This window comes from Pelophylax lessonae (assembly GCF_965119305.1).
Source record: "Pelophylax lessonae genome assembly, chromosome: 1".
NCBI classification, from domain to species: Eukaryota; Metazoa; Chordata; class Amphibia; order Anura; family Ranidae; genus Pelophylax; species Pelophylax lessonae.
In genome coordinates this window covers 229988164-230012988 of record NC_138768.1, presented here as the reverse complement: position 1 = coordinate 230012988, position 24825 = coordinate 229988164, and the positions used below count along the sequence as shown (strand labels likewise).

The following is a 24825-nucleotide window of genomic DNA, read 5'->3' as shown; positions in this document are numbered from 1 at the left end:
CTTTCAGGCTTCATTCACCCTTGTGCGTTTTTCAACAGGTTGATTTAACACATTTGTTTTTAAAATGAAAAAGCACGAGTATGCCATTATAAGAAAAAAAAATAAAAGATAAAAAAACTGTTTACCTGTGGGGTTTCATTCACAGTGGGTGAAGCATCCAAGTCACTGCCAACCGGAAGAGTCTGAGGTGTGTACAAACCATTAACTAACAGTTCATAGAACCGCATTCGTGTCTCGCCTGTAGACAAAAATATAAACAAACATGGTATAATTATTTTTAAAGGAAAAAAGGTTATAAAAAAGGAAATCCATCCTGCCCTAAAAAGTGTACAAAAAGGTAATAGGCGTGCTGAAAAGCAAGTACCTTTGGTGGCAGCAAGTGTTAGGCCCCTTTCACACGGCTCCGTTCCGTCGACTGAGCCATTCTGCTCAGCAGGGGGATCGATCCGCCGATCCCCGCTGAATAGGTGGATGACAGCTCCGTCTCCACTCTGTGTGTCAGATCCCCGCTGTCCTCCATGGGGGGAAATCGGATAGGAACGGACAGATCCGATCAGCCAGAAGTATGGAAAATAGGGTTTCCATCCGTCCGGATCAGATATCAGCGGACATGTCTCCGCTGACATCCGCTGCCCCATAGAGATGCATGGGGCATCCATTCAGATCCGCCTGAAAAACTGACAGGCGGATCTGAACGGTCCGCATGTGTGAAAGGGGACTTATTCAAATCAACTCCTCTGTAAAAGCCTCTTGTATTCTAGGTTAGGGTTGTTTTGTTACAGTGTACTGGTAATTAATCTCGGAATTTATGTTGCACATGCACAACATCTCTAAATAACAAAAACAACTGATTAAACACTCTGCAACCATTTTGCATTAGCTATATTTAGATACCAAAGTTATGTCGCTAGAAAACGACCCCTCTTTATCGTGAAGCCCTGTCCCTTTTTCCTCCACTGTGTTATGGCAGGTACGTCAACATGACAAAACAGTAGATCACTCACAGGAGGAAGGTTTTCTATTTCATACACAGGCCTGTATGTGAGGTTTCTGTACAGTGCTGTGAATAGGTATTTGCCACACTTAAATGATTCAGATTAAACAAATTTTAACATTACACAAAGATAACCATAGTAAATAAAAATGCTGTTTTTAAATGAAAATAATTTATCAAGGGAAAAAAATCTGTCCAAACCTGCCTGACCCTATGTAAAAATGTAATTGCCACCTCCTCCAACCCCCCCCCCCCTTTGCTAAATTATGAAGGTACTGTGAATAAACACATTTTTAGGAAAGCGGAGCTAAATTTAATTTGCCACTCAGGCCTGATAACTGCCAGACCTGTTGAATCAAGAAATCACTTAAATAGAAGCTATCTGACAGATAGTGAAGCACGCTAAAAGATCTCAAAAAGCAACACATCATGCCACAATCTAAAGAAATTAAAGAACAAATGAGAAACAAAGTAATTGACATGTATCCATCTGGAAAGGGTTGCAAAGCAATTTCTAAGGGTTTGGGACTCTAGTGAACCAACGTAAAAGCCATTATCCACAAAGTGAGAAAATCTGGAACAGCGGTGAACCTTCCCCTGGAGCGGAACGGACTACCATAATTACTCCAAAAGCACAACACCACATCTAGGAGAACATCTAAAGAACTGCAGGGCTCACTTGCCTCAGATAAAGTGTAACTCTGCTTTCGCAGGGAAAAAAAATAGCAAAATGAAAAATGTAATATAGTATATACAATTGTAACTCAAGTCATATTGTAATTGAATGTCATTAAAAATGACATTCCCCCCTCTCTTTACTGTCTTTTTCTGTGCTGTCCAAATCTCGGTCTATGGGTGGGCAGACCTCTTTGATTGGCCTTGCCACCTCTTTCGTTTGTGGGGTCCCCTGGTTCAATTGGACCCCACTAATGGTGAATCTCCATGTTCTGTGGAGAAGGGTCATAAGCAAGGGATCTCTAGTGTGGCTTAGGATCCTTTGTTATGACTTTATTTGGGTATAACCCTTCCTTGTATGCTTTCCTGCAAGCGATAGGTTTTTGTCGCAATTTGACCCTCTCATTTTTCTTTCCTTGTTCAGATTTATGTTGCATGTCTGTTGGCTTTGTTGTAACATGTAAAACTTTAATAAAGATATTGAAACAGAAAATGACTTTCCATTTTAAATCTATAGCTCTGTAATTTTCTGTAAAATGCAATGCAATATGGCTACCTGGAGGTGTTCTGTACACAGAATGTTTCCAGTACCCCCCCAGAAACATACATTTTCTGCTTGCGTGATTGGCTCACCGATTTTCCCAATAGTCCGCACTAAGATACAAATCAGATTTCAGGCATCCCCTGCAACAAAAATGTAATTTTTGTTGAGATACTCCCCAATAGGAAATCAAGTCTAAAGGAATACATGTCCTGCAATTTTCTTATTAGTGCCCTGCAGGTGAACCAGCTGGTTTATAAATAAGAAACCACTCCCATTAGATTACCTTACTATATGGACACAGACAAACACAGAGGGGTTTCTTCAGAATAACTAAAGGTAGGAATCAGCAACAAAGTTTGTTAAAATCTTAGCAATGTACAGAGATCACCCAGGGGGGAATGTTTTTTTTTTTTCCTCAACAAAAGTGGAGTTACTCTTTAACCACCTCCTTCCCAAGCCTATTCTGACACTTCGATCCTACAAGTAAAATTTTTTTTTTTGCTAGAAAATTACTTAGAGCCCCCAAACATTATATATATTTTAACAGAGACCCTACAGAATAAAATGGTGTGTTGCAATTTTTTATGTCACGTGGTATTTGCGCAGCAGTTTTTCAGACGCAATTTATTTTTAGAAAAAAAAAAAACTTTCATGAATTATAAAAAAACAAAACAGTAAAAAGTTAGCCCATTTTTTTTTATAATGTGAAAGATGATGTTATACCGAGTAAATAGATACTTAACTTCACACCTTAAAATGGTGTCTGGCCGTGGAATGGCAGCAAACTACGGTGCTTAAAATTCTCCACAGGCGACACTTTAAACGCTTTTCTAGGTTAGCAGTTTAAAGTTGCACAGGAGGTCTGGTGCTAGAATTATTGCTCTCACTCTGACGTTCGCAACAATGCCTCACGTGTGATGCAATTAACGTTTACATATGCGTGCAGGAGTAACATTTGCATTTGCGCATAAGCATGGTGGGATGGAGGCGCTTTGAAATTTTTTTTTTACACTTTTTTGTGTAATAACTTTCTCTTGTGACAGCATGGGCTGTGACAGGTCCTCTTCATGGAGAGATTTGGGGTCTATTAGACCCCATGCAGCCGGTCAGACCAAGCTCGGTCCAATCGGTTGCTTCTCTGGCCGCTGGTGGCCAGGTAAGCAAAGGGGTGGAACTGAAAGAGACGATTCCTCGTCGTTGACGGTTTCCTGGGTTACAGAGAGAGAGAGAGAGGAGAAAGGTCAGTTCCTCTCCTCTCTCTACCAGGCAGTCATCGCTGCCAGCTGCATCGCTCCCTGCCTCTGCAATGGGACTGGACAGCCCGGGAGAGAGATGGGACCTCCTTCCGCCATCGGCAGAAGAGATTGAGTGGCTATTTAGCCACTCAGATCACTTCTGCTAAAAAGAGAAATCGCTGGCTGTAGGTCCAGGCATCATTTCGGGATTACTACTGAACCCCAAGGACCTACTGGTACATCCATGTGGGGAAAGTGGTTAAGGTCAGTGTTCAAGATTCAACAATAGGAAAGAGACTGGGCAAAAATGGCATCCATGGGAGTTCCAAGGCAAAACCCTCCGTTAAACAAAAAGAACACGAAGACTTGTCTCACATTTGCAAATAAAAAAAACAATCTTGATTATCCCCAAGACTTTTGGGCAAATATTCTGTGGACAGATGAGACAAAAGCTGAACTTTTTGGAAGGTGTGCACCCCGTTACAGCTGGTGTAAAACACCACATTTCGTAAAAAGAACATCATACCAACAGTCAAACATGGTGGTCGTAGTGTGAGGGTCTGGGGCTGCTTTGCAGCTTCAGGACCTGGACGACTTGCCATAATTGATGGAACCATGAATTCTGCACTCTGTCAGAAAAACCTGAAGAAGAATGTCTGGCTATCAGTTCATGGCCTCAAGCTCAAGTGCACTTGGGTTATGCAGCAGGACAATGATCTGAAAAACATACTGCACCCAATTTGATCTCAAGCTCCGCACCGTCTTTAGAGAGGAGTTAAGCCATTTTCAGAAGAAGGGGAATGAGGATTCTGGGAAAGTGTACCAAAAAAGTTGCCATGACTGCAAAGAAAAGAAACTTTGTGACAGACAGTTCATTGCTGGCTGTAGACTGAAATGAAGGAGGTAACTTCTAATAACATGATTTATGAATCAAAAATATGTTTAATCCATTCTTTCATGCTTGTAGAGGTTGCATGTCAGCCAGAGACATTTATTTTTACTTCAAGCCAATCCATCTTAAATTTGTAAACCCTCCTATGTTGTTTCAGTTACAGAAATGGGCCAAGGTATCTGCTGCCCAAATACTTGACTAAATTGCAGGTACTGGGTACCCATGAATTAATAAACAGTCTAACAGTGATTGCTCTGCATTGTCTTCGTATCAAATGTACATTTGATTAGAAGGGAATTGACCAACCCTTCAGGCAAGTTATTTTTCAATATATAGTTTGATATGATATGCTGATTTTGGAAATTGCTATGCAAACAGATTTAAAGGGATACTAGCACATTAGCATTTGAGAGCATGGCACCACTTTTGAATAAAATTTTGCAGATTTACACGCTTATCCGCTTGCCGAGCGCCCGCCGCAGTCTTACTGCAGCAGGGTTGGCTCGGTTGTGCGAACCGATGTAGGGGTACGTTGGCTCGCGGGAGCGGTGATCCTAGGGGTGAGCATGCGCCGCTGGCATCACGCTCCCGCCCCCACTAGGCAGCAGGGATGCCGATACGTGGGGCTGGCGGCACAGATTGCCACCGGCCACCCGTTGACGCTCCCCACTGAGAGACAACGGTCAGCTGTTGTAAACACAGCCAACCGTTGTTCTCTCTGAAACGACCACAGAGCGCTGTGATTCATCTATATAGGATCACGGGTCTCTATGGTCATTTCACAAGTCCCTCCCCCCACAGCTAGTAAGCACGCTCCTAGGCTTACATTTAACCCCTTCCCTGCCAGTGTCATTATTACAGTAGCAGTGCATATTTGCAGCACTGATTACTGTAGTAATGTCATTGGTCCCCCCAAAAGTGTCAAAAAGGTCAGTTAGGGCTCCGATCTGTCCACCGCAATGTCGCAGTCCTGCTAAAAATCGCAGATCGCCGCCATAACTAGTAAAAAAATAAAATTAAAAAAAAATGACAAATTCTTTCCCCTAGTTTGTAGATGCGATAACTTTTGCGCAAACCAATCAAAAAACACTTATTGCTATTTTTTTTTTTCACTAAAAATATGTAGCAGAATACAAATTGGCCTAAAACGAGGAAAAAAATGGATTTTTGTAAAATCTTACCGTAAAATCCTTTTCTCTTAGCTCATCGACAGACGTAGTCCTCGGTGATACACCACCTTCGGGTTATGTTACCTCCGCAGGAGCAGGACTAGACAGGAAATTAAAAAGCTCTGGCCACACCCTAGGGGCAGTCCCAGAGGGTATATCCTCTCTCTCTCTGCCTCAGCAAATCAGTTATGTGAAAAAGCAGTGCTTAGAGAATTTAACCCAACCCAACTCCAAAACAGAGGGGCGGGGACTACGTCTGTCGATGAGCTAAGAGAAAAGGATTTTACGGTAAGATTTTACAAAAATCCATTTTTCTCTAGCGCTCATCGACAGACGTAGTCCTCGGTGATACACCACCTTCGGGACGTCCCAGAGCAGTATCACAACTGAGGGGTGGGAAAATGGAAATCAAATCCCAATCTAGAAGGCCCAACCGGTGCCAACTAGAAGTTTACAATGCTCATCCTTAATGATGAGACTCAACAAAAAAATTTTCAAACAGAAAAAAACCCTCGAGGTAGACCACCGGTCTCCTCAAATTGCGGCCTGCAAAACCTTGCGGCCAAATGAGGCATCCGCCGATGCCGTCACATCAATTTTATAGAATTTAGTAAAGGTATGTACCGACGACCAAGTGGCCGCCTTACATACCTGGACCACTGACGCCTGATGGCGAAAGGCCCAGGAAGTACTGAGCGCTCGAGTGGAGTGCGCCCTAACAGGGAACGGAGGACTCTGACCCTTAATAGAATAAGCCTGTACCACCGTTTGTCTAATCCATTTGGCAATGGTCGCGGCAGATGCAGGCAAACCCTTTCTGGGGCCATCCGTGATCACAAAAAGTGAATCCGTCTTACGGAATGATTCCGTAGCTTTCAGGTATACCCTGATTGCCCGAACCACATCCAAGGAATGCAACGCATGTTCCCGATGATGCTTGGGCTGAGGACACAAGGAAGGTAGTACAATATCTTCATTCAGATGAAAATCTGAAACCACCTTAGGAAGAAAAGATGGCTTAGGATGAAGTACTACCTTATCCCTATGAATCACTAGGTATGGGGACTGGCATGATAATGCAGCCAGTTCTGACACCCTGCGAGCAGAAGTAATAGCCACCAAGAAGACCACCTTCTGGGATAAAGTAAGCAAGGGAATCTCCCTGATGTTTTCAAAGGGAGGTTTCTGTAGAACCGACAAAACCAAATTAAGATCCCAGGGCGGTAAGGGCGCGCGGACTGGAGGAGCCAGGTGCCGCACCCCCTGGATGAAATTCCGCACCAAGGATTTGGTAGCTAAAGGTTTCTGAAAGAAGATTGCTAATGCTGAAACTTGACCCTTGATGGTGCTCAAGGCTAGCTTCTGCTCAACCCCTTGTTGCAAAAAGGCCAATATTCGAGACACCGAATAGGTACGTGGAGGAAATCCTAAAGATTCGCACCACGCAATATAAGTCTTCCATGTGTGATAATAGACTTTGCTGGAAGTCGCTTTCCTTGCTTTAATAAGGGTAGGAATGACTGAAGTAGACAAACCTCTGTCCTTCAGTACTTGGGTCTCAATGGCCAGGCCATTAAAACCAGCGACTGTAAAGCACGAAGGTAAATAGGTCCTTGAGACTACAGACACTCCCTGAGACGAAGTTCCCACGGAACGTCTGCGACTAACATGTCCAAGTCGGCCAGGCCGGCTTGAAGAGGCCAGCCTAGAATTTCTAGGACCACTGGCGCTGATTGGATCTGAACCAGGCGTCCCTAGAGCTATCTGGCCCCGACCATCCGAGAAAGTCTGGTCGTTTTCTGTTCCCACACATTTATCAGATACCTGATAGTTATCAGGAAAGGTGATCTTTTCTGGTTGAACCTCAGGGACCGAAGTCACCCGACTAGAGGCTACTTGGCCTATCTGGTCAATCAGATCCGATTCCTGTGAGGTATCGGGACTAATCTTAGGAAAAGGTAAAGGAAAAGATCTATACAGGGAACGGTAACTACCGCTTCCTGTACTTAAATGTTGGAAGGGAAGAATCGCACCGGTAGTAGTGGTTGATGCTCGATCTAATGTCCTGAATACCGGTGAAAACGTCCCCCCACCCTGAAATCGGGTGGGGGCGCACCTTCAGGCTGTGTACTCCTTTACTTCGGGTTTGGCTGGGTTGGTCCTCTGCTTGTCCGACCAGCCCTTCTTGAACCCTCCTGGAGGAGTCTTGCCTTTCCCGGAAGTACCAGCCGGGCGCCCTTTATGGGCGGTAAAGAAAGGTCCTCGCTTGTTGCGAGGTTCCTTAGCTTTTGCAGCCTGTGGCAAAAAAGTACTCTTGCCCCCGGTGGCATCCTTAATGATTTCATCTAGGTTGGCTCCAAATAGACGATTCCCCTGGAAAGGGAGATTGGTCAAAGTCTTTTTGGAACCTAGGTCAGCTGACCAGCATTTTAACCACAGCACACGTCTGAGGATCACTGCTAACTTAGATGCATGCCCTAACAAGGGAGTAGTGTCCAAGGCTGCGTCACAGATAAACCGTAGCCCTTGTATGATCTGTTCTATCAAATCAGATGTCTCCTGGGGAATATCTTTTCCCCTAAGATCTTGGCGTACCATTTTCGCCCATTCTGTAAGTGTCTGGGAAACTAGACCAATAACAATTACTGGTCTAAATGCTGACCCTATCAGAGAAAAGATAGTGCGGGACTCCGCTTCTATCTTTCGATCCACCGGATCCTTAAAGGACGAAGTGTCCTCCACTGGAATAACCGTGGCTTTATTCAGCCTGGAAATAGGCGGATCCACGACTGGTGGTACCGTCCATTTCTTAATGATGGATTCCTCAAACGGATAGCGTCTAGCAATACGCTTGGAAATAGTAAAGGTACGTTTAGAATGTTCCCATTCTCCTTTAATTTGATTTCCAAAACATTTAGGTACAGGAAAAGCCTTCGCCGTCTTGATGGGCTTATTAGTCCCAAAAGGCCTCTCTGTTTCAGTTGCCTCTGCCGGTAAAGCCTCAAGTTTTAAGGTTTCTTGCACTGCCACAACTAGTGCGTCCACCAATGCTTCTTCCTGAATTATAGCAGGAGAAGAAGCGTCCTCCTCACTGTCTGAGGGGGCTTTACCTGGGATAACAGCCCTTGCAGAGGAACCTGCAACTGCAGTGACCATCTCTGAATCAGAGTCAGAGGTGTCAGATAGTATAGGGGTAGGCGGGGGTCGCTTCCTTGACCCCCGTCCCTGACAGGCCGCCTCCACCCGAGCCACCATAGACTCCAAAATTGCTGTAAATGACTCTATACTCTGTACACCGGCGGGTCCCGAGGCCCCCTCGAGGGAAACAGGTGGGGGAATATGTGTGGCAGGGTCCATAATAACTCCAGTTACTTCCTGGATGATATAATTCAAAGTAAAGAAAAAACTTTTTTTTTTTTTTTTTTTTTGACCCTCAGCGCCACAAAAAAAAAAAAACCCCTTAGTGTTACCTGCTAGGGATCCCTATCGATCGAGAGAGAGAGAGATAGACCCCCAGGCTCACCACTTGATGTTCAGAGTTGAACTGCAACAGCTTACAGCGCTGTCTTAGACAAACAGGAAGTCTTTTGGCTGGCTGCCCAGGAAGAAAGGAGGCGGCTCCGCCCCTCTGCACGCCTTCCGGCGCCTCCCCCAAGCTCCACGAGGTGTAGAATCACCTAAAACATGGCCGCCCCCATGCTGGAGACACGAGGCTACGCCAAAATGGCGGCTCGTGCGATCCAGCAAAAAAAAAAATGGCGGCGGCCTGTGCTGACTAGCGGTGTGCTGCAGGCACACAACACTCTCTCTGCATGGGGATATGGCGTGGTTGGCGGTACCGGCCCTGGCGGACCGCATGGCCATTCGGGAGGCCTGCTATTAGCTGGAGATCTGACTTGGAAGGCAGTCTACATGTCCATGGCTTCTGACTGGTAGGTAGCTTATACTTAACCCATAAGATTCCCAGAATGCCACAGATTACATTTTTAAAAACATGTATACAATAGATTGTTAGCTCCCAAACCAAGCCTCCTGGCTTTTTGCACACATAAAATCACACTCAAAGTAGGAGGATTTGTGACATGTTATAGGATAGAAAGAAACTCTTTCTTACCATACAGAGAGGGGCCCGCGTTCACCACAAAACCCGTCAGGGAAAAAGGGGGAACATACTACTCACCATACCGGAACCAGGCGGGCACCAACTCCTGACAGTACCCCTCTCCACCGGGGCGGGAGGGCTGTCGACCGATACGGACGCCGTGACTCATGGTCTTTGGCGTTTCAGCGAGACGTTTAACTCGCGGGCTCAGTCCTTTTAATGGGACTTTGTCGCGGCCGACCCAGCGCGGAGCTATGGCCTGCACGCGCTCGTAGGCTGAACTGGGGTGACCACCGGATCTCAACATCCAGCCCGTCGCCCAGTTCAGCTTTCTTGCTTGAAGATCTCACAGGAACACTGGAGAAAAAAAGCTGTCCAAAAATCCTTTTAGAAAAAAATTCTTGCCAGGACCTAAGATCCCAGCAAGGTATCTAGGTCCTTACTCCTAACTAGACAGAAAATAACTGATTTGCTGAGGCAGAGAGAGAGAGGATATACCCTCTGGGACTGCCCCTAGGGTGTGGCCAGAGCTTTTTAATTTCCTGTCTAGTCCTGCTCCTGCGGAGGTAACATAACCCGAAGGTGGTGTATCACCGAGGACTACGTCTGTCGATGAGCGCTAGAGAAATTTTGATTTTGATTTTTTTTTTTTTGGGGGAATGTTATATAGCAGAATGTGAACAATATATATTATATATATATATATATATATATATATATATATTTTTTTATTATTTTTTTTCCCAGAATTGTCGCTCTTTTTTTGTTTATAGAGCAAAAAAATAAAAAAATTGCACAGGTGAATAAATACCACCAAAAGAAAGCTCTATTTGTAGGGAAAAAAAGGAAATCAATTTTATGTAGGTACAGCGTTGCACGACCGCACAATTGTCCGTTAACCTAACACAGTGCCAAATCGTAAAAAATGGCCTGGTCATTAAGGGGGCAAATCCTTCCGGCCCAGAAGTGGTTAAAGAGTGTGTATAGGTGTGAGTGATCTGCTTAGTAAGTTTTTCAGTCTTATAGCACTTTTTTAAGTTAGGCTTTCAGGTGTAAAAGTTTTTTTTTTTTTTTTTACCCTTTGGCTTTCTGTTAGAAGTGACAGAGTCCTGAGGAGGAAGCACTGATGGGCAGCACTCATAGGCTGCATTAATGAGCACTGATGGTCACTGGCAGGTGGCATTGATGAGCATTGATAGGTGGCATCTATGAGCACTGATAGGTGGCACCGATAAATAGCATTGATGAGCACTGATAAACGGCATTAAGGAGCAGCACTGATAGGTGGCACTGATGATCAGAGCCAATGTACTGACAGTCTTGCCAGTTAATGGCTCTACTTTCCTCACACAGAAACAGCATGGGAGGAAAGGACTACCGATAACCGGCAAGTCTGTTGAGTCAGCTGAGCTGCGAGTAGCTCTTTAACGTTGTCTGTGTTCAGCTGTGTCAGGCTTTCAAGTGTGAAAGTTGTTTATTTCCCTGTGGCTGTCTGTTAGAAGTGACAAAAGAGCTTTGGCACAAACACTCTGTAGAGGAATGACAAGCAGGGTGAATATGGAATTTTAAATTCAAGTTCCTCAAACCCTGGTATACCTGAAAGAAATCAAACGTAGCTACGTGAGAAAATACCCATATGGGGCCGCCCAGTATGCTCTGATCTGATGGATCTCAGAACCCCTTTTTTATAGGGTGTCTTATCACACATAAGAAATGACACATTAGTACATGGCAAGGATCACATTATCCCTATACAAGGGGTTTGATTTAAAGTGGTTCTAAATACAATAGGTTTTTTCCCCCTAATGCATGCTCTGCATTAAAGTAGAAAAAAACCTTCCACCTGTACTCGCCCTCTTTGCCCACCCATCTCAGCACTGTGCCTGTTTGCAGCGCCACTCTCCTTCTCTTCCTCTACCCACAGGAGACTGACAGCAGGTGGAGCCATAGGCTCCTGCTGCTCTCAGTCAAATTGTATGAGAAGGGACTGGGGCGGCATGACTGAGCAGTGCTGTGTGGGTCTATGGATGCACACAGCCCAGCATAGGAGCTCTCCCGCATGGGTGCTCCCCTCAGCACATAGAAAAGAAGAGCAGAGAGCCTTGGCAGGGGACCAAAAAGAGGAAAAAAGGCCACCATTCTTTGCAACATTCATGGGTAGACAAGTAAGTAGAACACCTTTTTATCTTAATAAAAATGTATTTTCGATTTTAATATCTGTAATACTTGACATATCTTTAATACTTGACACGTAATACCCCATGGTCATTTTATGATGCCTAGAAAAAAAGCCTTTTAAAAAAAGTGTTTAAAGTGCATTACTAGGCAAAAGATAAAAACATAAGCAACAGGTCTCTGCAATACATGCATGTTTCTCATGTACCCTTAAAATGCTGAAAGAACAGAAAAATATCTGGCAATCTGCAAAAAATCCAGTGAGCTCCCAATTACCTCCTTGAGCTAACAATGCTGTCTCTGCTGGATGGAAATAGTGTTATTAGGCCTACTAGAGGCCTCTATTCTAAACTACAAACCCCCCCCCCCCCCCCCCATCTCAATATTATAAGGTGGAGTTGTTCTGTATGCACAATAAATACAAGACAGAGAGCTCTGGGAGCTGTTTGTTGGAGGGTAGGACTTCCCCCCTTTACATAGCACAAAGGAACAGAGACTTGAGGCTTTCAATCACAAGCTGTGTGCTGGAGATTTCTCGCATCACTTTTACACTCTTGGTGTCAGTAAAAGATGTCAGAAGCGACTGTCTGAGCTTTACAACTTTAAATATAAAAATTTACATACTGACCACTAGAGAGAGTGGTTTATTTCATATCACCAATTATTTGGACTCCTTGCTTCTGTTTCCTGCCATAGGCAACCACAGCCTTCATGAATGTGTCTGAACTGCATGAAGGTAGCAAGAGGGAAAAAAAAAAAAGACTATACTCTGAACATACATACTACGAGAGTCTCAGCTCACAGGCTACTTATGCAAAACACCACTATTGATTCCTTGTATGCTGGGAAGCTATCAATGCAGGCTCACACACATTGATAGCATTATTTACATCAAATAAAATGTATACATTTTAGAATATACTGAATATTAAAATGAGGAAAAGGCTACAAATTCCATAAACTGTAAATCAATCAACTGATCCTAAAGTAAATGCACACTTTACGAAATACACAAAACAATTGCCATTTTGGTAATTTTTCAAAGGCAGCAGTGGTCCATTCATGCAAAATCGTGTGTTGATGTAGCCATATGTAGTTTCCATCAGAAGCTGTGTTACAAAGGGACAATGCAGAAGCACATATGGAAGATAGGAAAAAGCATCTTGTAACAGGATCTGAATAAGAAGGACCTTTTTGGCATAATTAGCATATAATTTAATTAAAGCTGAAGAATCCAAAATATTTAAAAAATACTTTTGATATATTGTATTTTAAAATAAAAAATATATTATTTTGAAGTGCACCTGTGCTCAGACTATGGACACTAAGCCCCCGTTCACATTGGAACCGCTTGTCATGCGATTTAAGAGGCCTATTGCTCTGTTCAAAGCGGTGCGACGCTGACTATGCGGAGCAGCACTGATTTGAAAAAGTAGAAAATGCACAATGGGAAGATCAGTGTACTGTTGCTTCTCCACCCCCCACCTCTCTAAGTTCCTTATGCAGCTGAGAACTGAGGGAATGTGAACACCTAAAAAAAAAAAGAAAATGTATGTTTTTGTATACACAAAAGTTTTGCCTTTTATTTATATCCTAAAATAAATGAGTTGTTTTATATTGTGAAGGTTCACATATATTTTAACCACTTCTGGACCGGAAGATTTTCCCCCTTAATGGCCAGGCCATTTTTTGCAATTCAGCACTGCGTTCTTTTAACTGAAAATTGCACGGTCGTGCAAAGATGTACAAAATCAATGTCCTTTTTTTCCCCACAAATAGAGCTTTCTTTTCACCTGTGAGATTTTTTTTTTTTTTTTTGCGCTATAAACAAAAAAAAAAAAGAGTGACAATTCTGAAATTATATTATATTATATTATATTATATTATATTATATTATATATATATATATATATATATATATATATATATATATATATATACACACACACACATTTCCACTTTCTGCTATATAATAGCATTCACAAAAAAAAAAAAAAAATCTAATTTTTCATCATTTTAGGCCAATTTGTATTCTACTACATATTGTTGGTAAAAAAAAAATCCCAAAAGGTGTCTACAAAACTAGGGAAAAGATTTATGTCATTTTTATTTATTTATTTTTTTACTAGTAATGGCGGCGATCGATGATTTTTAGTGGTACTGCGACATTGTGGAGGACAGATTGGACCCCTAACTGACATTTTTGACACTTTTGGGGAGACCGAGACAGAGGAGGACTCAGGAGAGCAGAGAGCAGGGATGCTGGTGACGGAGGCATGTACACTGACCACGGTGTCAGGGCTCAGCAGCCATGATAAACCGTGGTCAGTTTACAGAGGGGAGGATATAGCCAGGCAGGATCAGCCAGTTATTTCATGTGATACAGGGGGGCAAATTACACAGCACAAGCACTGTGCTGTAAAACATGCTTTAAGGGAACAGGATAAGGGAACAGGATACATTTTTTTTTAGGTTAACAAACGCTTTAACCACTTGCCGCCAAATCACGTACCTGGTATGTCATTTGACTTTAAATGGTTGTACCGGGGATATACCTGCAGCTGGCATAACCTCAGTACCGTTTAGACCTGACGGCCGGCTCTCTTGCAATAGCAACTGGAGCGGCTAACTAGGCACTCAGTTGCTATTACAAGCAGCATGAAGGGACGTGTACCGGCTAGTCAGAGACCTGAAGAACGCCGGATTTGGCTTTGATCGGGTCTCCACTAAGGTAACCCGGAAGCAATGACATGACGCGTTAACAGCACCATTTTTTGAAAATCAAAAGTATCTTGCCGTTCTGAATGCTTTCAAGTGCAAAGGAGGGAAGAGAACCTGTCACTGCCTATTACTGTCAAAAGGATGTTTACATTCCTTGTGACAGCAATAAAAGTGATAAAAAATAAATAAAATTGAAAGCAACAGTGAAAATAAATAAAATTTAAAGTGCCCCCTCCCCCTGTGCTAGCGTGCAAAGGCGAACGCGTGCATTGGTCCCGCATGCCCGGGCAAACTGCGACTGTCCCACACGTGAGGTATCTACGCGAATGTTAGATCATGGGCAGCAATTCTAGCACTAAACCTCCTCTATACATCTAAAGTGGTAACCTGTGAAGGCTTTTAAAGCGTTGCCTATGGATAGTAAAAACAAATACGTTGTTTTTCGCCATTGTGCGGGCATGCACAATTTTAGGTTGAATGTTTTTATTGACACGTTTTAAAAAAAAAGTTATAAATATTATTACTCGATGAGTAAATTTAGGTGCACGTGAAAATTATAAATACACTGCTCAAAAAAATTAAAAGGAACACTTTAAAAACACATCAGATCTCAATGGGGAAATATATCATGCTGAATATATATACTGATATGGACTGCGTAATGTGTTAGGAACGAAAGAAAGCTACATCGTTTGATGGAAATGAAAATTATTAACCTACAGAGGGCTGAATTCAAAGACACCCCAAAAATCAAAGTGAAAAAATGATGCAGCAGGCTAGTTTTTTTTCTGAAATTTCATTGCAGCAACTCAAAATGGTACTCAGTAGTTTGTATGGCGCCCACGTGCTTGTATGCATGCCTGACAACGTTGGGGCATGCTCCTAATGAGACGACAGATGGTGTCCTGCGGTATTTCCTCCCAGATCTGGACCAGGGCATCACTGAGCTCCTTAAAAGGCTGAAGTGCAACCTGGCAGCATCAGATGGACCTAAACATAATGTCCCAGAGGTGATCTATTGGATTTAGGTCAGGCGAGAGCGTGGGGGCCATTAAATGGTATCAATTCCTTCATCCTCCAGGAACTGGCTGCATACTCTCGCCATATGAGGCCAGGCATTGTAGTGCACCAGGAAGAACCCAGGACTCACTGCACCAGCGTAGGTTCTGAGAATGGGTCCAAGGATTTCATCCCGATACCTAATGGCAGTCAGGGTGCAATTGTCTAGCCTGTAGAGGTCTGTGCATTCCTCCATGGCTAGATATGCCTCCCCGCACAATCACTGACCCACCGCCAAACCGGTCATGCTGAATGATGTTACAGGCAGCATAACGTTCTCCACTACTTCTCCAGACCCTTTCACGTCAGTTACATGTGCGCAGGGTGAACCTGCTCTCATCTGAAAAGCACAGGGTGCCAGTGGCGGACCTGCCAATTCTGGTGTTCAATGGCAAATGCCAATTGAGCTCCATGATGCCAAGCAGTGAGCACAGGACCCACTAGAGTACGTCAGGCCCCCCTCATGAAGTCCGTTTCTGATTGTTTGGTCAGAGATGTTCACACCAGTGGCCTGCTGGAGGTCATTATGTAGGACTCTGGCAGTGCTCATCCTGTACCTCCTAGCATAAGGGAGCAGATACCGTTCCTGCTGATGGGTTAAGGACCTTCTATGGCCCTGTCCAGCTCTCCTATAGTAACTGCCTGTCTCCTGGAATCTCCTCTATGCTCTTGAGACTGTGGAAGACACAGCAAACTTTCTGGCAATGGCACCTATGGATGTGCTATCCTGGAGGAGTTAGACTGCCTGGACAACCTCTATAGGGTCCAGGTTATGCCTCATGCTACCAGTAGTGACACTGACCCTAGCCAAATACAAAAATAGTAAAAACCAGTCAGAAAAGATGAATAGGGAAAAAAGTCAGTGGCCGCCACCTGTAAAGCCATTCATGTTTTGGAGGTGGTCTCATTGTTGCCCATCTAGAGCACCTGTTAAATTTCATTAACACCAAAGCAGCTGAAACTGATTAACAACCCCCTCTGATACTTAACTGACCAGATCAATATCCCAGGAGTTTAATTGACTTAATGCTATACTCCAATCTATCTATAAAAAAAAAAAAAAAAAAAGATTTTTTACATGTAAACAAAAAGTGCCAGAAAATGCCTGGTTTTCAAGTGGTTAATTTCTTAATTTTTCAAATAATTGTGTCAAAAAAGAAAAAAAACTTACAACTTCAAAAAACTTCCTATTTCTATTACTAAATAACTTGGACTGTCTACTTTCCAAAAAGGGGTCATTTAGGGGTATTTGTACTGTCCTGGCATTTTCGGGCCTCAAGAAATGAGTCAGTACATCAGGACTGATCAACTTGCAGATTTATAAATTGTACTATATACAATAGTTTTTGGACTCTATAAAACTTTCTACAGACTAAATAATAAACACTGATTTGTTTTTTTTTTCACCAAAGAAATGTAGCAGAATACATTTTGACCTACATTTATGAAAAAAGATTATTTATACCAATATTTTATAACAGAAATGAAGAAAAAGGAATTATTTATTAACATTTTTGTTCATTTATTAAGGAAAAAATAAAAAACCCAGTGGTGATTAAATACTGCCAAAAGAAAGCTCTATTTGTGTGAAAAAAAAAAAAAATGATAAAAATGTCTTATGGGTACAGTGTTGCATGACTGCACAATTGTCAATGAAAGTGTGACAGGGCTGAAAGCTGAAAATTAGCCTGGGCGGGAAGAGGGCAAAAGTGCCCAGTATTGAAGTGGTTAAATCTGCTAGTACATCTAACATTATCCTCCCCCAGAGACTGATAAAGCTGCTGCCCTAAGGTGTCTCTGTGCTCCTTCATCCAGAGTGTAGGCACTCTGAAATTTGTTCAATAAAAACAAAAATTATACATAAAATATAATATAAATAAACCAGAATAAATCATCTAGATCAATATAGCGCTAAGTGCTTATATATCCCCTTACTAATGAATTACAAAAAATATATATATTTTACACACACACACAGTATCTCACAAATGTGAGTACACCCCTCACATTTTTGTAAATATTTTCTTATATATCTTTTCATGTGAGAACACTGAAGAAATGACACTTTGCTACAATGTAAAGTAGTGAGTGTACAGCTTGTATAACAGTGTAAACTTGCTGTCCCCTCAAAATAACTCAACACAGTCAATAATGTCTAAACCGCTGGCAACAAAAGTGAGTACACCCCTAACTGAAAATGTTCAAATTGGGCCCAATTATCCATTTTCCCTCCCCGATGTCATGTGACTCGTTAGTGTTACAAGGTTTTAGGTGAGAATGGGAAGCAGGTGTGTTAAACTTGGGGTCATCACTCACTCTCTCATACTGGTCACTGGAAGTGGAACATGGCACCTCATGGCAAAGAGCTCTCTTAGGATCTGAAAAAAAGAATTGTTGCTCTACATAAAGATGGAATAGGCTATAAGACTGCCAAGACCCTGAAACTGAGCTGCAGCATGGTGGCCAAGACCATACAGCAGTTTAACAGGACAGGTTCCACTCAGAACAGGCCTCGCCATGGTCGACCAAAGACGTTGCGTGCATATGCTCAGCGTCATATCCAGAGGTTGTCTTTGGGGAATAGATGCATGAGTGCTGCCAGCATTGCTGTAGAGGTTGAAGGGGTGGGGAGGTCAACCTGTCAGTGCTCAGACTATATGCCTCACACTGCATCAAATTGGTCTGCAGAAGGAAACCTCTTCTAAAGATGATGCACAAGAAAGCCCGCAAACAGTTTGCTGAAGACAAGCAGGCTAAGGACATGGATTACTAGAACCATGTCCAGTGGTCTGATAAGACCAAGATAAACTTATTTGGTTCAGATGGTGTCAAACGTGTGTGGCGGCAAAAAGGTGAGGAGTACAAACACAAGTGTGCCCTGCCTACAGTCCAAGCATGGTGGTGGGAGTGTCATGGTCTGGGACTGCATGTGTGCTGCTGGCACTGGGGAGCTACAGTTCATTGAGGGAACCATGAATTCCAACATGTACTGTGACATACTGAAGCAGAGCATGATCCCCCTCCCTTCAGAGACTGGGCCGCAGGGCAGTATTCCAACATGATAACGGTCCCAAACACATCTCCAAGATGACCACTGCCTTGCTATAGAAGCTTATGGTAAAGGTGATGGACTGGCCAAGCATGTCTCCAGACCTAAACCCTATTGAGCATCATCCTCAAATGGAAGGTGAAAGAGCGCAAGGTCTCCAACATCTACCAGCTCCGTGATGTCGTCATGGAGGAGTGGAAGAGGACTCCAGTGGCAACCTGTGAAGCTCTGGTGAACTCCATGTTCAGGAGAGTTAAAGTAGTGCTGGAAAATAATGGTGGCCACACAAAATATTGACACTTTGGGCCCAATTTGGGCATTTGCACTTAGGGGTGTACTCACTTTTGTTGCCAGCGGTTTAGACATTAATGGCTGTGTGTTGAGTTATATTGAGGGGACAGCAAATTTACACTGTTATACAAGCTGTACACCCACTACTTTACATTGTAGCAAAGTGTCATTTCTTCAGTGTAGTCACATGAACACACACATACATAATCATTTCAAAACAAATGCAAAAAATAAATGTGTACATAAATCCCCAAAAAACTCAAATGTCCCAGAATGAGCTAAAACGGATAGTGTAAAAAAAAAAAAAAAAGGAAAAAAAGAAAGGAAAATGTAGCATGGCTACAATTCACTCTCCAAACCACCATGTGCTGTCCTACACCCACATGGATCTGTACTCACCAAATACTACCACCACACTTCACAAAATATTGCACATCTACATTGATTCCAAATGCCTTCTTGGCTGTCTGATATGCAGATGTGTATCTCTACAAAATACAGAGCAGACTGGCGACAGCCTGAATGTAAATAAAGCGGCTTGGCCTGGATCTGTAATGGCATTTCTCAAAGCAAAGGGAAACAAAGACAAAAGGTTTAAAAACACTAACTTTAGCCCTAACTTTAAACTAAAAGAAGATTATAGGTTTAATAAATGAAGATTAATTTGCCAGCAAAGTCAGAGGCAAAAATATAGGAATTTGGTTGGCGATTACTAAACATATAAACCATACTGCACATGTAAATCTTGTGTTTTTCAGCTGCATGCTGCTTTTTAGCAGGTCCTCAGCCAGTCTAAAGATTTAAAATTAGGGGGTTTGCCCTGAGTGGTTGGAAATGTGCATCTCAGCTCCCGTACTACATTGTATTCGGTAATGGTGGGTCGTTATGGGTGGTAATGGTGGGTCGTAATGGTGAGCGTGGCCCGTTCCCTGTTCCTTTCTCTCACTACACTTGGCTGGCTCCATCTATGTTGGAGGTGATGCTGAAAATGGAGTGAGAAGAGAAATGCCCTCCAGCAAGGGTTGCAACATGGTGGCACTGATATAGATGAATAGCGGGAAAACCACTAAGGAGTAGGGGAAGGAGATAGCTAAGCTTTGGAGCGTTTTGAGCAGAATAAGGAGATATCCTGTAAAGCAGACAATGCTGTAACTCCATCTGGGACTCCTGCCTGTTGCCCTAAGTTGATGAACTGAACTCAAGTCTGCAGTTTTAGATAAAAAAAAAAACTCTGCTGGGAGAGCATATTCTCGGGATACTTGAAGTACATTTATCTCCACACATACCACTGAATATTCTGAATAGAAAATTAAAATAGGTCTTGAAAGTTGTCCACTTTTTGGCAACTATAGCACAGGCTCAATAACCCTCTATATAGCAACAATAGAAATTGAAACAGGTGTTGTAGGTTAGGCTTTCTCTAATATTTCAGATAAATCTTTCCTACTCTACAGTCATTTATATGCTCCCAAATGGTCATATTCAGATAAGTAGTTATAGGATTATGTATGGAGTAAATTTATGAAAGCCAGGCAAAGATGCATTGCTCCCAGAATCGTTGCTTACAGTAGATCTTAAATTATTAGCTTATTATGTAAGCAAATCAGTTCGCTACAGCAATGCAGAAAATTCTAAAATCAGGATTTATGCCTAATAAATCTACGGCCATTAAAATTCAGGCTAATTTCTTAAAAGGACAAATACGGGTTAACAATTGGGTTAAAATACTTTATCCAGATCCTGGTATAAGAGTTAGCGTAATTGTTTATTTCCTCATTGTAAATTAAAATGTGGCAGTCGTCAGGGTCATTCCTATAACTACAGAACCATTGAAAACTTAGGCAACCTTCAGATATTAGAACTTTTTATAGAAAAAAAAACACTATTATAGGTGGATAATTTTTTTGTTTTTGGTTGATTTCTAGATTGTGTAGGCATGCAAGAACTGCATGCTGTAAATTGTATACAATTTAATTCTGCCATGTTTTTGCATGGAGTTATCACTTTCTTGTGTGGGTTAGCCTCCCCAAAGCCAGAGGTCAATTTCTCAGCACCAACTACAGACATATTTTGAAAGATGCCGCGTTGAGTGAGGATTCTCTACACCAGAACTATTACACACATTACACTTTACTTGCTTAAGCCCAAAAAGGCATGGAGTGGGGCTTTGCACACCATGGTCCAGGCCCAGTCCATAGGAAGGTTCCGTTACGCAGCAGGCCCTAATATAGAGACCCTGCCGCTTAGAAGGGCAAACCATACAGCCACCAAATCACCCCTTTCGACACAACCTTTTTTCTTGACAACCACCACCTCCTTTCCCAAGCTGGCAGTGCCTCTTTCCCTTTACTTCTCACTCTCTATTACCCAGAAAGGTTACAAGGAAGGTTAACATGAACGTTTGCACTCCGTTTCCTGTCCCCACTCACTGTAGGAGCATGCTCTCATTCTCAGACCAGGAGTTGTTGCTAAATCAGAATTTATTTTTCTTGAAATAAAAGGCAGTTCCAACAGTTCCATGGAATCTCAACATGACAGTTTTCCAACTATTACATGAGCAAGGCAACGTGTCGATTAACATGGCAATACTCCTCCTCTGCTTTTTACAAATGGTTTGCAGTTACTGTGCTGGACTTGGGCTATGCTGTGATGCTCATGCCTTTAGTTTGGGATAAATCCCGCCTGGTAGCAATATGGTTCCAACTTCTCAGTCCCATTAAGGGGTAGCCCCCCTCGACACCCAACACTACATCTCCACGTGTATGGCCTGTGCAACTTCCTCAATCAGCCAATTAACCACAGACCCAACCCCCTATCGCTATATATCCCCATCTTGAGAAGCACCCCAGACCAAAATGGACTAACACACCACGGTACATTAACCTATCATATTCCAAGCATAAACCCCACAAACACATTAAAAAAACCAAGCACTTTGTTGACTATCATTATCACTTTTTTTGTGGGAATTACAATAAATCTCTAATGTTACACACTGATGATCGAAAGCTTCTTTGCCCAGCTCTGTCAGTTCAGTTAGAATGTGATCTGTAATCTAAAAAATCATTTCTTCTTTATCTTTAAAATATAGATCCACTTATTTCTAAGTTTCGTGCACAGTGTAATTTATATATATATATATATATATATATATATATATATATTACATACACACACACACACAAAACAGCCATAATTTGTAATGACTAGACGATGGGTCAGATCATCTCCAAAGCTCCAGCTTTTGGGAAAATTTTCCTAGTCTGCAGTGGGCCAAGGAAGGAAAAAATGTCAAAACCTTTGGCTCCAGACACCTGGTTTCATCAAATAATTTATCTTTTCATTTTAGTGTGGATACAATATAGGGCATTCGGGTACAGTTTAGGTAGAGTTTCCTTGTTTTTATAAAGAAATTTATTTTAGATTGTATTCTAAAAACTGTGACCTTTATTTTGTTTCTTTGTCTGATACTGGAATGTTTTAATATCGGTTTGTATTTGGTATATAAAAAAAGTTTTTAAAAGAAGTTCCAGTGTTTTTTTTTTTTTTAGAATTCATTATGGTGTATAATCTTTATCATATATCAGGGCTCACAATTTCTAGTCCTGAGCTACTAGCCAGGCCTTAAGGGTTACTCGCCACCAGTTGCCCCACCTAACCCCTACCCCACCCTGCCCCGCCCCTAAATGCGCCCTCATAAATTATTTTATAAAATGACACTGTTAAATGTTTTTGCATGAATGCAGAAGTTACAAATATTAACAACTTTATCAGTGCCCATCAATGCAACCTCGCCTGTGCCCCGCCAATGCAGTCTCGCCTGTGACCAGCCAACGCAACCTCACCTGTGCCCCGTCAACGGAGTCTCACCTGTGCCTCGTCAACGGAGTCTCACCTGTGCCTCGTCAACGGAGTCTCACCTGTGCCTCGTCAACGGAGTCTCACCTGTGCCTCGTCAACGGAGTCTCACCTGTGCCTCGTCAACGGAGTCTCACCTGTGCCTCGTCAACGGAGTCTCACCTGTGCCTCGTCAACGGAGTCTCACCTGTGCCCCGTCAACGGAGTCTCACCAGTGCAGGGGAAGAGAGAGGAAGAGGAAAGGTAGCCGGATAAACAGAGCGGGAATCGCTGTGCTCGAACATCTTTCATTTGAATTACCAGGCGCTCACCTTCACACACACAGTCACGCCTCCTGGCTCAGCTCCTATGATAGACGTTACACGTCCCGGCATTGGACCGGTGTTCTGTCTATTAAAGGATCTGAACCAGGAGGTGGGACTGCGTGTGAAGGTGAGCGACCAGCAATTCAAATAAAAGATGTTACAGTGCAGCGATCCCCGCTCTGATTATCCGGCCGCCTTTCCTCTTCCTCTCCTCTCTCGCCCTCAATCATTTTCCACTCACAAAATGCTAGCAGGCGAGTGGAAAATTTGAGGGCTGTCATATACAGTATAAAAGGTGCAGCCTCAGTAGAACTACCGTTGCCTTTTTCCTGGGTTATCCAATCCACATTTGGCTCCTGTTTTCATTGGAATTTGACATGCCCAATACAGGCAGTCAAATGCAGAACAGCTTTTTCAAATTTGAAAATTGAGAGCCAAGGAAACAGTAACTTCAAGGAAGTAAGTTGGTTGCAACTAATAGTAAAACACTTGTTGTTTCTAATCAGTATTTTAATAGACAAAACAAACTTTCAAGTAACCAATACTTTCCAGCATACAGAAAGATGTATGCATGCAATATTACAAAGTTCTACCCCAGTTGAAAATTTGATCACAAAAATGTATATACTGCCCAATAAATAAACATGACAATTTTATATGCATACAGCCCCTACTAGGTTTGCTTTTGTGATAATTTTTTTACATATATGAAATTCAACTAATTGTCAAAAATTAGTAACCAAAAAATCCATCACTGCAGCTGAATTTGTTTGATTTAGGCATTGTGATACTATCTTATAGAACTGCTATGTAAACCCCACTACTTTCAGTCATTTCTATTTAAAATATGAGCAGTGCACTAGTAAAAAAATAAATGAAGAGTTGTAGGATTTGCTGCTATGCACACGTGTAGATGCAGTAGGGTTCAATTAGGCCTCTTGCACACGATACGATACTCCTGTTTAAGCATCTACTTTTTCATCTGTTTTTTTTTTTTTTTTGTATGTATTCGCGCGAATTTGCGCATTCAGGTTCTTGGTCTGCACGTTTTGTAAATGGCCATTTGTGCACAATCATGTGTATTTGCGCGCATGAGGTGTAAATTACTGACCAAAAATGCAGATTTTTCTATTTTGTTTTTACTGAAAAATGCACAGAGCTTGTTTACACGCCTGTATGCATAGGCACATTACAATTAATTATTTTAGCTAAAAAAAAAAAAAGTGTACTGAGCTTTTTCAAGCTGCGGTGTGCAAGAGGCCTTAGACAGGAAGGGTGATTCTTTCATGAATAGAAGTCAAGACAACTCTAGGGGAGTAGAAAGCAACATCACAAAGATTTCACTTCTGCCAACACATAGCATGAAAGAATTAGTTTATATAGGGTGAGGAAGAAAGGATAGGCATATATATGCTGCATTTGCCTTTCATCTCACAATATTTCCTATTCCCAATATCCTTTATATCCCTGCAAATTTTGCAGATAAAAATTATTTTGCTATTCCTTTCACAAAGCTACACAATTAAATTTAAAAAAAGAAATAAATTGTGAATGGTCCCAGATAACACATTTAAAAATTGGAGCTGAACATGACCTTGTCCAACACTGCCATTTCTGTGCTCTTCTGAAAATGCAAGCTGCCCAGCTGTCATGCTGATCCTTTAAAACATTCTTTGTCTCTGACCCTTAACAAATATGTACCAATTAAGTCAAGATTACTAATGAGCATAATTGCTGTAAAACAGTGGGGATGATT

At 42.3% G+C, this 24825-nt stretch overlaps 1 protein-coding gene across 1 annotated transcript in view; it reads right to left on the bottom strand.

The window, feature by feature from the left end:
- SETD1B (SET domain containing 1B, histone lysine methyltransferase) overlaps positions 1-24825 on the bottom strand; it is a 136568-nt gene that overhangs the window by 85686 nt on the left and 26057 nt on the right. Inside the window, exon 5 of the mRNA XM_082261769.1 lies at positions 126-238. Within this exon, the coding sequence (XP_082117895.1) occupies positions 126-238 (113 nt within the window). The remainder of the gene's footprint in view (positions 1-125; positions 239-24825) is intronic.